The sequence below is a fragment of the Triturus cristatus genome, chromosome 11 (assembly GCF_964204655.1).
Source record: "Triturus cristatus chromosome 11, aTriCri1.1, whole genome shotgun sequence".
In the NCBI taxonomy this organism is placed as follows: domain Eukaryota; kingdom Metazoa; phylum Chordata; class Amphibia; order Caudata; family Salamandridae; genus Triturus; species Triturus cristatus.
The window spans coordinates 874,902,696-874,916,254 of NC_140594.1; the positions used below are offsets into that span (position 1 = coordinate 874,902,696).

The 13,559-nt window shown below is 42.7% G+C and overlaps 1 protein-coding gene across 1 annotated transcript in view; it reads right to left on the reverse strand.

The window, feature by feature from the left end:
- Nucleotides 1-13,559, reverse strand: part of GFM1 (G elongation factor mitochondrial 1) — a 239,150-nt gene that overhangs the window by 177,815 nt on the left and 47,776 nt on the right. The window contains exon 6 of the mRNA XM_085634740.1: nt 7,038-7,188. Within this exon, the coding sequence (XP_085490866.1) occupies nt 7,038-7,188 (151 nt within the window). The remainder of the gene's footprint in view (nt 1-7,037; nt 7,189-13,559) is intronic.

Genomic DNA, 13,559 nt, shown 5'->3' on the forward strand with positions numbered 1-13,559 from the left:
CCTGGGTAGATTAAGAATAACCCGAACTGCCGCGTTCTGCAAAGATTGAAGCTTTCTGACCTGAAATTTGTCGGTGCCGAGAAACCGGGCATTACAGTAGTCCAGTCTGGACATAAAAAGAGCAGCCATCACAGTTTTCTGTAATGCCAGAGGTATATAAGGAAGAATCTTCCGCAGAGTCTTGAGCAGAAAGAAACAGGAGGACGTAAGGCTGTTGACCTGGGCTGACATATTCAGCTTTTGATCAAAAACCACCCCCAGATTCCTCACCTTAGTGACTGGAAGGGGGCATTGCCCGGCTGCCACAGGCCACCAGAAGGAGTTCCAAACCGATGGCCCCTTCCCAAACTCCATCACTTCTGTTTTTTCGGTGTTTATTTTCAAAAAACTCCGATGCATCCATGACATCACATCGGAGAGACAGGCATGGAATTTGGCCGCTATTTGTTCAGGATGCTCAACAGCCGATATCACTAGCTGTGAGTCATCGGCATAGGACACCAACGTGAAACCATGCTTCCTAACCAAGCTGGCCAGGGGTTTAACATAAATGTTAAATAAGGAGGGGGAAAGGGCTGAACCCTGGGGAACACCACAAGGTAGAGAGAAGCTGTCCGAATGTAGACCAGCCCAATTTAAGCGTTGGGTTCTGTTTTCCAGAAAGGAAGAGAGCAGAGTCAGGGCTCGGCCTACAATCCCCATCTCCTGGAGGCGCTGAATCAGCACCCTATGGTTCACAGTATCGAACGCAGCAGACAAATCAAGAAGGACGAGAATAGCTCGCCCCCCTTTGTCTACTGTCGCCCGAATCCCTTCAGCTGCAGTTAAGAGGGCAGACTCTGTGGAATGCCTAGGCCGAAAACCGTGCTGGGACCTATCCAGCAGGGTGTTTCCGTCCAGGTACCCCATCAGTTGTTGATTGATAGCCTTCTCAGCAACTTTAGCCATCAGAGGAAGGCCTGAGATGGGGCGATAGTTCTTAGGTTCTGAGGGGTCCAAGGAGGCCTTTTTGAGGAGGGGTTTAACACAGGCAGCCTTCCAGGCAGCTGGAAAGGTACCTGATGCTAGTACCTGATTAATTAGGATTGTAAGACATGGCACTATCCTATCCGCCACCAGATGAAAAATGTGCGGAGGGCATGGGTCAGAGGCGGCACCTGATTTTATGGAGCCTAATAGTGTCAGAACCTCCTTATTAGTTAAGGGATCGAAAGTGGTCAGCCTGCAAATAGGCGGCTCCTGCTGATAATCCAGGGTAGGGGATCCCAGAGTATTTGATAGATCCTCATAGATAGCAGTAACCTTAGTGTGAAAAAAAGAGGCAAGCTGGTCACAAAAAAACTGATCCGGGCTAAACTGGCTGTTCTGCTGCGGACTAGACAGGAAGGCCACCGTTTTAAAAAGTTCTTTAGAGGAGTTTCCGGCCTCGGAGATTTTGCGGGAGAAATAATCTTGCTTGGATTTCCTGATGGCCAGCTTATAATTGTGCAGGGCCTGGTTGTAGGCTGACTTATGGCTCCTGGTGTAGTCCGTCCTCCATAACCGTTCCTGCCGCCTACACTCTACCTTCAGGTAGCCTCTATATGGTCTTCGTGGACCTCCGGTCCGTGTTTGACCTAGTTCCTAGGGGTAAACTGTGGGATTTCCTTCAGGATCTGGGTCTCCCGCACCAGATTTTGATGCTACTCATAAGATTGCATGAGGGGAACTTTGCCCAGGTTCGCTGTGGCAAGAATGGGACGCTATTACCAAGGTTCCCCGTTGACAGGGGGGTGAGACAGGGTTGTGTCTTAGCACCGACCCTGTTCTGCCTTTATGTCAACGGGGTAATCTCTCATCTGGACAGTGTCCCTGATAATGACGCACCAAGACTGGCTGGTAGGAGGGTGCCGGCAATCATGTTTGCGGACGACACCCTCCTACTCTCCAAATCTCCCATGGGGATTGAGAGGATATTGAACGGCTTTGGGGACTTCTGTCGGAGTAGAGGCCTTGAGATCAACGCTGACAAGACAAAATTCATGATCTTTAACCCGCCAGTGTATACTCGCGCAAATCCATCACTGGGCGATGTATGTCTGGAAAGGGTTACGACCTTCCAGTACCTGGGTGTTACAATTCATGAAAATTTGTCATGGGGTCCGCAAAAAGCCAAATCCCACATGAGACTTTCACAGCTGTCGGGTGCTATCTTAAGGGTTTCTGACTCATCAAGCTTTAGACCAGTGAGTCCTGCCCTGGAGGTGTTTAAGACGCAAGCAAGGGCAGCTGCTCTCTATGGGGGTGAGCTTTGGAGTCACTGTGCTGCCCCTGAAATCACTAAACTGGAGTCTAAATTTGCAAGGCGATTACTATCACTTCCTCAGGGTACTCCATTAACACAGTTGAGGTTAGATCTGGGACTGACGCCTATTGCAAACGAGCTAGCAGTAAAACCCCTAAGGTTCTGGCATAGACTATGGACCACTCCAGATCTTTCAAACTATAGGGACGAACTTAAACAGATCCTTAGTTTTAATTGTGTAAGCAAAATCCCCTGGCTTACGTTCATTAAGCGTGAACTTCTAAGTCTAGGACTACAGTCTATGTGGGAAGATCCAGATAGGGCATGTGGCCGGATATCACAAAAGATGTTTACTAAAATCTACAAAGGGCAAAGCTGGAACTTTTAATTATGGCCCCTAATGCAGGTTCCCTCACTAACTCATTTTTAGAATTTAAAATTTTTTATTATTTTGAGGACTTCATGGATGTTGTCTTCCCGATTTTAGAGCGTAAACTTTTTATCTAATGGCGACATGGCACTTTACCCCTCAAGGCCGTCACAAGTAAGTGGACGGCCTCCTCTAATAAGTCCTGCTGGGCTGCAGCGGCGATTTAGAAGATGAGCTTCATGTTCTCTTCTTTTGCCCAGCATATACCAAACCAAGAAAATATTGGTTGTTGCCACTGTGCAGAAATTTGGGTTTAAAACATTGCTTGAATGCTTTTAGAATCTTTAAAAGTAGTACATCGAGCCCTATTGTTTTTGCACTTTCTAAATTTTTGCTAGCTATCTGGTACAAGAGGCGTAAATTAATCGATATCGACTGCTAGCCCTAATGTTTTTGAAATGAGTGTTTGGAATCGGACGCATTTTTAAATATTTTACAGATGAGAGGGTATTTTTGCCTGTACGAAAATATTGCCATGTGTATATAAATGAATTTTAAATGCTACTTGCCTTCCCTTCCCCCTTCTTCCCTTTTCTGTTTTCTGTTTTACTCTGTACTCTTTTATGGCCAAACTGGCCAAAATAAAGAATTTTTGATGATGATGATGAAGGCTTTGGACAATGAAGCCTAATTTGTTGTGTACAAGGTGCGATGATGAAAAAAGCACCAGGCCTTTCATAAAAATGCAGGCCATTAAGCAAGAACTTGGACTTTATGCCTGGGAGCTTCACGCTGAGAGTTGTTTGCCAAATTTCTTTTTAAAACCAAAAGAGGGTAATAATACAAAAATAGTTTTTGCCCCGTACGGGACCTATAGAAATTGATCTTCTAAATCACTAACAATTAAGATTAATAGTACAATTCAAAATGGCAATGCAGCGAAAGACTTTGGAATTAACCCAAAGAAAATAGTGTTGAGACAATTGTTTTTAGGAAAAAGGAACTTAATTCTTTGTATTTAAAGGATATAAAATATTTTTGTCATGTGATGATTGATCCTTAAATTGTTTCATACCCTGATACTTTGTTGTGGATACATTGTGCAATAGTAAGCTGGGTGTCCATCCCAACTAGCAATTGTTAGGATCTAAGAATTTGATTTGCATGCATGGATGGATGAAATGGTTTATGTTTAGTCGGTGGTAAACACTCAAGTATCAATCTTTTGTCATTTCTCTACAACACCTTAATTTGTGGCCACTGTTTTAGTCCACCCCTGGGCTGTCAAAGTCCACCAGGCCATCTGAGAAAAAAGTGAGACAGAATAGGGTGCAGCGTTTGCCCATCCTGGCGCTGCACTACATCGTGGGCACTAGACAGTCTTTCTGCTATCCATGGGAGACATAACGAAGGAGTTAATTTCTATCCCTGCCAGACAAACATCTCAAAATCAAGCCTAAAAGAATAAAAATTTCATCTCACTTGCAACGGAAATGGGGATGCTCTAGACAGTTGTGCAGGAGGGGGCAGATAGACTGCTGATGCTGTAGAGTTTTCATCAATGTACTTTCTGCTCCACCATACCACCCTGGGGTCAGATTGGGGGTAAATCCTCCTGTGTCCTATGTCCATTGCAAGAGGGGCACGGACAATGTTGTAGCTTTAGGGTTGGGAGTATGGTCTAATGCCAGGATTGGCCGACCCCCAATTCAGTTATAAAAATAAAAATAAAAAAATCACTGCCATTCAGTTGACTTTCTGTGCAAGAGAGGAAGACTGGGGTAATTCCTTTTGGTGCCACTACACAATCCACACACCATTACTTTCCTTTTAAAAAAATTAAAAAAAAAAAAAATAGTAGTATATTATTGGTGTCATGGGGGAATTTCTGCCCCCTCTCCCCCATTGGGCCCTTTCGGTATTGGGGCTAAGCCAGCCGTTCGCGCCCTATTGTTATTTTCACAAAAATATTTCCTGGTGCAAAAAAACAAATCTCAATGGCTAAGTTAGAAGATGATTTTTAAAGCTAAATATAAGTCCATCAATTTGCAAACTGATTTTGCTGGAAAGGGTCCAAGAAATGCAAGATTTTGATAGCATTTGTAACACTAAATTCGAAAATTTTGAAGCTTCTCAAAATACTTTCCAAAAATTATCCTTTAGCCTTGTTCAGCAATTTACTTAACAAATAATCTCTTTTCCACAGACTTCCCAGTCCAAACAATGAAATGCATTTGCGAACCTTAAACGTTGACCAATTTATTAGAACTGTTACAAGCCACCCTAAAGAAAGCTATGAAGACCAACATCTTTCACTCCCAGGGAGTGTTGAAGGACAGCCTAAATAAGGACAAGTCTGCTGACCCAAACAACCTTAATGACTTTAGGCCAGTCTGTTGACGTTTTTTTTTTAACCTCGAAAGTTGCATTAGGTATCATCTAAAACAGTTTGGAAAGTAGGATAATCTCCTTTCTGAAAATCATCAATGAGTCCTTGTGCATTACTGATCATGATAATTCATGCGACTGATTTACTCGAGCCATTGGTGGATTTTGAAAGTCTATCATAAGATATTATTACAAACTTTAAGAGATCACATAGCAGGCCTCGACAATTCATAAAAATGTTACTAGACCTGTAGGTCTAATAACTTGAATGATCTACTCTACCTAACTGTAATGTGCTTGACCCATAAACTTGTCCCAAATAACTCACTTTTAATAAATATAACACTAAAACATAATGTTAGGGAATTAAGATTCAGCAAAAATATTTATCATTTGCACATCACCAAGTAAAGTGTTCGGATTTGTTTTAATCCTTTAAAAAAAAAATTGCCACACACAATTACAAAAATATGGCTTCATAACTACTTGAAATATATTATGAAATATTTGTACAGTTCACTTATTAGCTATTTCAATGTTGTGTTAGCAAAAGAGCCCGCCATCTTACAGCCTTTAATTTCAAATGCTTTGGCTAGCATGGTTGTCAACACAGTTCACTTAACAAAAACCTTTAACTTCACAGTCAGGGAAAGAAAAGTAAATGTAAAAAGACAAACCGACTTTTGACCTTCGTCTCTGAAAGCAGGGCAAATGTGACGAGGTAAAAAGCAGATTTAAAGACATCTTTATTGCTCATTCACTTTGTGAGTTAACAGGACACCTTTTATTTGTCAGCTCACCAGAACAGGCCACTCGGCCCTAAAAATAGCTCTCCCTGATTAAATGTAACTCGTCGGTGGAAGCCAGTGGGTGGTAGATTTCTGAGTTCTGCATGGGTATCTAAGACCATGTCCTGAACTGGTTTAAAAACAGTCTCAAATCTATCTCAACAGGTCATGGCAGGCAGCCTTTTAAAAACTCTGATGTACTTCAAGAAGTAGCCAGAGGTTTTATTCTAGCACTCATACTCTTCAGCCTACATTTTGAACCTCTCAGAGACAGCAGTCCATCACCTTAAATGTATCCTCCAACACACCAGGGTTTGTTCTCATTCTCTCTTTAAAGTTACCGTTCATGCTGCAACCAGTATTCCGGGAGAGGACATTTCCAACCATAAACATTTCCTGATCTCCCATAGGTTGGACTCCTTTGAGGGAAGATCAATGGACAAACTTGTGAATTTAGTACGCAAACTCCTTAACTCTGGTCCTTTGCCTTACCAGGCTAGGAAATTGAGCATGTAAGAGATCTTGCCAATCATACAGCTCCGACACTCAAACTTCCCATCTTTAAGAAAAAATAGGGCATTTGAATAAATCATTCCCTGGTTGGTCATCTAAGGATTGAACTCTTAACTAACTCCCTCTCCAGATTTAGCATTATTTCCTTCTTCCTTTTATTCAACAAAGAGCAGAAGCAACTGCTTCATAAATGGCATTTTCCTTCCTCCTCCAGTTAGCTCACTGACTCAACCACTAAAGTCAGTGGATGACTTTAGAACTACAACTGGATACACCTGGCAGACTACTATTTACCTGTTGAATGCAGGTTTACGCTGAGATCAGGCCTTTTATTTGACGAGTCTGACCCCAATTTCAAAATCTAAATATGTTTGTGTGCATTCCATCTGTTGGATATTAAGCAAGGTATACTGCAAAACTGTTAAGATTTGCATACAATATTAAATACTTTGCCTACATAACCCAGAAACAGAATTCTGTGTGTACTGTATACACAAAAAGATGTTTTGTTTCCATATAAATGCTCTGTGACATGAAATTCTGATGCTCGATATAAGGTGCTATGATGCTCTCTAGCCTTTACAAAACTTCTAAACAAACACTAAATCAACAAGGCTGACCATTAGATCAAAGCCCACCATCTATAACTAGAGATAAAGACGTCTGCGTCCAAGCTCCTCTCACATGTATTTACCTTAAGATCCGCCGTTGTAGGAATCTTCTCTTCAAGAAACATCTCACCGAGTAGTTCATCAGCATTAGCAACACATTCTATCAATTCGTGACGACGTTCTGATGCCTCAACTCGGTAATCTGAAGGAATATCTTCGATTCTTATGTTCTCCCTGGAAACACGACATACAAATGGCATCAGTTACAAAAACACCCAATAAAATAAATAAAATAAATGCTAGCATTTGTAAAGCACACAGCTACCTCCGGAGAGGTGTCCTGGCGCTGGGGGCCACCGGAGCTCGAACTGTGAACCCTGTGGTCTGAAGTCAGGCACCCTGGCCACTGCACCACACCTCTTCCACTTGTAAAGTCAAACTTTATTTATTCAAGTAGGATTCCGTGAGGACATGCAAATGACATCAGTTACAAATACACTCAATTGTAAAGTCAAACTTAATTTACCCAAGTAAGATTCTGCGAGCACAGTAAGTTCTTCAGAAGGCTGTGGTTCAAGACTGCTGAAGAAAGCAACTTTTAGCCTGTAACATGTTGAAGAGGAATACTATTTATTATGTTTAAATTTATGTCCGCCTCTAAATGGTGTTAAAATGCAGTGCAAAATAAAATCTTACCCTCAGCCTCAAAACATAGCCCCACTGATTTCTAAACCACACTAACATAATTCACTTCTGTGAGCCTGAATCAAGCATAAAAATTGTATGCAAAAGTTCAAAGGGTGCTGCAAGATACAATTTAAAAAACGATTCAATGGATCCCAGTCTGTTATAGAACTTTTCCTGAAGGCCGGAACACTGGTTCATAACACTTAATGAAGACCCAAGCCACCACACCAACCTACTGGGTATGCTTAGCAGTCTTTGATCTTCACCTCACTTCATGTCTACATACACACCTCTACTGGAGGTTCCCTGTGCCTAGCGTACTGTCAAGCAAGCAAGACTGCAATGCCAAGCTCTAAAATGACCTGCACTAGATGCTCCACAAATACAAATACCCCACATATGTACTGAAAGGCGATTAGGAGGTGCCGTTTATGAAGCAATACATATTTGTTCGATAAAGGAACCAATATTAGCTAAGACTCAATAACATACTAAGAATCCCTAAACAGCAGAATATCTCTGTGCAGGCATGGCAAACAAAGGATCCATTTTACAAAACATTATGCAACTATTACAATTATTTCAAAGAAAGAAAAACAGCTTTGCAGTAGGTAACATTTGGATATTAAGCTTTCGAAAATTCAGCCAAATAAGTATAAGTATACTGGACTGAAAATACCACTGTCCAAACTTTGTTTTACGAACTTAAAAATCAAAATTAAAATATGTAGCCTCTGACGTTCTCAGCAGAGGGGAAACTGACACTATTCATTTAGGAATTCCAGAAGCTGAACTGTCCCAACAAGTTCTGCAGGGTGAATTCAGTCAATGTTTCAGAATTGGAAATGGAGTAAGAGTTAGAAAATATTCAGTACCTATGACTTTAGACCACATGGAACTGGGGTTGATATTTAAGGATTCAGAAAGATTAACCAAAATGGAAGAAGCTAGAGATATGTGACTTTTACCTTCTTCATCATGAGATTATCTCGGATATCCATAAACGAGAAAACCGTAGAAAGCTGAATAGCCTGCCCTGGGGAATGGTGACGAGATTAGGCAGGAAAGTTTGACCAATAGGGGTGGAGACTTTAGAGACAGAATCTACGGAATAATACTGTGCAATTCATTGAACTGACTTCCAGATAACCACCATACAAATGTCTGGGTCTGGAACATTTCTCCTGAGACCAGCTGTTGCTGCTTTTCCACCGACAGGGTGAGACAGATACGTCATGCACTAGCCCGTTTGCCAACACATCATGATACAACTTTCTTCACCTAGCTGTTTTCTTGCTGAAAGCTAAGTCAACCTCAAGATAGAACATAAATGACAAATAGTAAATTGAATTAAGGTAAATCTTTATCATTTTTCAGAGTAATATTAAGCTTCTAAAAATCTGACTTGCCAAGACGATCAGTTTATCATCCTCAGGAAACGTTTAATCTGGTAGTGTGTCATTGGAGCTTGTAAAGGAGCTAGACCAATCTCAGGTATCAAAAGTCATGCTATGATGAAGAGTTGGAAGCCATCGTTTTTCTTGCATGGGACATTCTGGATGGGTATGCTCCTCAGCTAGATTGGTTTGTTTGAGGTAAGTATGAGAGCCTTGGTATTCCATGTCCTATTTAAAGTCTACCGAAGCATTCTAGACTGTGGTGCTCTTTTGGATGCTGCTTCTTGGAGTGACCACTGTGGTGAGTGAAAGAAATAAGTCAGATCGCAGGAGGGATGTCCTTGTAAAGTACCTACACAGATGCCGAGTTGACTGGACTAAAATCTCAAAAAGAATATGAAAGTAAATCAAATAAGAAAATTATATTACTACAAGCAAATTGTACTTTATAGATGTCCTTTCTCCCCTAATATAGTAGCCTTTATCACTTGAAAACATCTACTGCCAGTTAACTGATGATCAAAAATGAGAAATAGCTTCACACAAATCATATACAGACTGTAAGAAATCGGGTTACTTGTTGAGGGTGAGAAACCCGCTTCAAGCACGATCCACAATCCCGGTCAGGGTGAGGAACAAGCAATCCCCAAATTAATCTGTACTCAACCCTCTGGCAACTTGGCACAGAGCAGTCAGCTTTACCGTAAAGGCAATGTGTAATATATTTATGCAGCACTTCAAACAGTAATAAAGTAAAAACACAACACAAGGAAAATCCATTACAAATTAAGAAATAGAGTACATTTTAATAAATACATGTCGGAAGCTTGCTCTATATATGGTGTAACACATTGTGCAGAGAGTCCAGGTATACCTTAGTTTTGTACAGGGGCTTGCTCTAGCAATCCCAAGGTGTTGTATTTGAGGTAGTGTGGTTGACCAGTCTTAGGCTTATCAGATGGCAGTGTTAGGCATTTGTTGTACACACAAAGTCAATAACGAGACACACTCAATGAGGAAATCTGACACCAATTTAGAAAAATAACTGATTTTTATATTTATTTAGACACTAAGATTTACTAGATTAGGTAAGTATTTTGAGTTAGCCATTTTTAGGCACTTGGAAAACACAGCTGTCAGACTTGAGGCAAGAGCCTCATGTTACCCTATAGGAGAAACATTCACTGCATAGGGTCACTTGCAAATGTCTTACAGGACTTACAGTATGTCGGGACCAAGTTCCTTAGAACCACCAGCTGTTTTGGTTTATCTGCCCTGGGGTGTCCTGGTGGAGAGGTACTAGTCATAAGGGTAGCCTTGAACGCTACTGCTTAAGTCTATGGAGAAACCTGTAAGTAGAAACATGCTGCAAATGGGGACTTGTGGACAAGTTAGTCGAAAACCAAAAGGGGGCTCAGTTCTTGAGGGTCTCTGGAGCAAGAGTGCACAATCGGTAAGCTCAAACACAGGCTAGGGGGCTCGGGTACAGAGATATTTTGTCCAGGGGGTGGGGTTGCTCAGGTTGGAGGCAATCACTTTTGGGGTCAACCTCAAGATGGGGACAAAACAGAACAGCATGGCCACTCTCTTTGCTGTCCTCGGTGATGCTGAAGTCCCTCGACGGTAGGTCAGTCATGGTGGTGTTGGCGTTCGGGATGGACACTGAAGAAGCCTTGGCTGCTGCAAGGCATAGGTCCCCGGGTACGGGTGCAGGGCGGCTCCTGGGGGTCCTTGCATCTCTAAACTTGGTGGGGAAATGGATCTGCCCTTCTCATGGGCAGCTGCTGCTTTGGTGGACCCGGTGATCAGCAGATCGGTAGACCGGACACTGCAGTCGGTGTCTGCAGCGAAGTGGTTCCTCCACTTCAAGGGAGATGCTGATGGGTTGGCGAAGTGCTGGCAGGCCTCCGAGGTTTTTGGAGGATGTACAGCTGCAGGATGAGTCTGGTCTTTGCAACTGTCGAGACAGAAGCAGGCAGGCAGAGTTTAGCCCGAAGTCCATAGCTAGTCTTCAGTTACTGCATTCTGCTCTTCTTTGTCATTCTTCTTTAGTCAAGCGAATCTGAGTTCCTGGTTCCAGGGGGGCCATATTAATACTGAATTTAAGGATGTTAAGGGTAGTGAATGGTAGTAGCCAGTGGACCACATACCCTTGGGGTCACTACACCCCCCTATTTGACCACTTCTCGTGGGCAGTAGACATAACCCTGTCCCAGAGTTCCTAATTCCACCAAAAACAAAATGATTGAGCCCTTCTTTTGTGGAGCACATCAGGCAGACCACCTTAGGGGTGAGACTGGTTTTGTGGTGCAACACACCTACTGCATAGCTAATTTTCCACCTGTCCTGGTGCTAAATGAGCCTCAAGGCAGGGGGTGGCATCGCCCAGGTTTTTATGGTAAGCACTTTGAAGTCCATGGCCTTGATATGCTAAATCACTAGCCATCCTGCTAGAGGAGATGTGAACACCTTCCTCCGGAGCAGGCAGCGTTTCTGGCCTCAGAGAGCATAGGCTCTTACCTGCAGGGGGTCAGAAACTTGTCAGGGGTAGGAGGTTAGACAATACCAGTCAGCCAGCACAATAGAGGACTAGTAGTTATCAGGGGGCACCTCTAAGGTGCCCTCTGGGAGCAGGTCATAATTCCAAAACTGGGATCAGTATTGATTTATTTATTATGACATGGTGTTTGATACCAAACACCATAGGTTTTGGTGAAGCCATCATGTAGTTGGAGAACTCGTAATGTAATGACCAATACCTAGTTCATATACTTAAGATGACTTCCCTGTTCACTTGTACCATCTAGTAACTGAACTTGACAGCACAGGGGCATGTCTGCTTATGCAAATATGTCCTCACATGTAATATAAAGCCCGCTCCTTTAGGGAATTTGGCATGGCACACAGGGAGTGTGCCATGTTGTGTTTTCGCTAATGGTTTCCACCAGGACATGCAGTCTTTAATGGCAGACTGCATGCAATTTCTATGAGACTCCCTTAGGGTGGCAGAATACATATTGCAGCCCTTCCCTTAGGGACCCTCTTTAGAACCCATGCCCTAGGTAGCAGGGGTACCACTTACAAGGGACTTACAGAGGTACCTAAAGCGTTTGACAATTAGACCATTTTGCCTTGTTTTAGGGAAAGAGCAATGCCACTAGGGCCTGGTTAGCGGGGATTCAGTGCACATCAGTCGAAAAACATCTGTACCAGTGTCAAAAAAAAGTGGGGGTGACCATGACAAAAAGGGGAAATTCAAGATTAATATGACAAAAAGCCAATCACTAGATCCAGAGATAAGCAATTTAAAAGATTTCTGAGAAAATGGCGCCAAAAAGCATGAAGTGCCAACTGTGAATATCTGGTTACGCTGGACTGGGACAAAGTCACAAGTTCAGGATGACCGTGATGGAGCGCAGGCCAGCTACAGGGACCCGGCGAGACCCCAGTGAGGTCCGCTGAACAAGAGTACCTTAAATCCTGGTTTGCGGAGCACGGCGAGATCCGAGATGGGGATGCGTTGGTTACAAAGTGCTACCGAGCTACGACACAAGGTCCTGCTTCGGTATAGAGGATCCTGTCGATGAGGGTTTGTGTTGCAAAGTCCGGCGTCAAGGATGCGTCACGCATGTGGGTGATGTGTTGGTTACGAAGAACTGCGAAGTGAGAAACTGATTTGTTGTCGTCGAGGCTGCCGTCGACAAGGGATATGCAATGCAAGGGCCTGCATAAGTGAAGGTTCACACAGCAGCGGTTCGAATGCGGGGTGCTCGGTTAATACGGAGTAATCGTGCTGGGAAAACTCTTAAAGCAGAGGTGATGTACCAGTTCTGCTGGTGATGCAGCGGAGTTTACCAGCTGCATACATACATACACACAACACTCATTTGGGCCCATATACATTCATACACTCAATGAGCTAACAAATATCCGCTGTTCATCAATTTTATTTTACCCTAGGAAAACCTTTACACCAGTATTCTTATCATTCCTGTCTCGTGAGTAAATGCACATTTGAAAGATCTAGTAGTAGATTAGAATAGGAAGGAAATACAAGAATACATTTATCTTTTATTTAAAGAACCACAGACTCAGAAGGAGTTTTTAAAAGTTTATCTGAATTAATAATTTTGTGAGTCAAATCAGAATACACATAGATATACCAGAATTCTCCATCAGGAAAAATAGTACAGTTAGTTATAACCAAATTGCATTAGATTCTTGCAATGACAGTACCCGAGGAGAGAAAGAATAGAGAGCAAATACAGAGCATTTAAACCCACAGTTATATTTACCTAGAATGGTGTGAGGACCCCGACATCAGAGTGTCAAGGATTCAGGACCAGTTCAATACTGGGAAGGTGACCTCTTCTAGTGTAATGCCAGCGTTACACCCCTCTCTGGTGCTACTCTCTCCGGCTCGGTATACCTCTGTTATACCAATTTAAATGTATTATCCACCCCCAAATGTTTCAATACCATGTACACCCGCAATTTGATTGGGCTAAGCAGTGGGGTGAG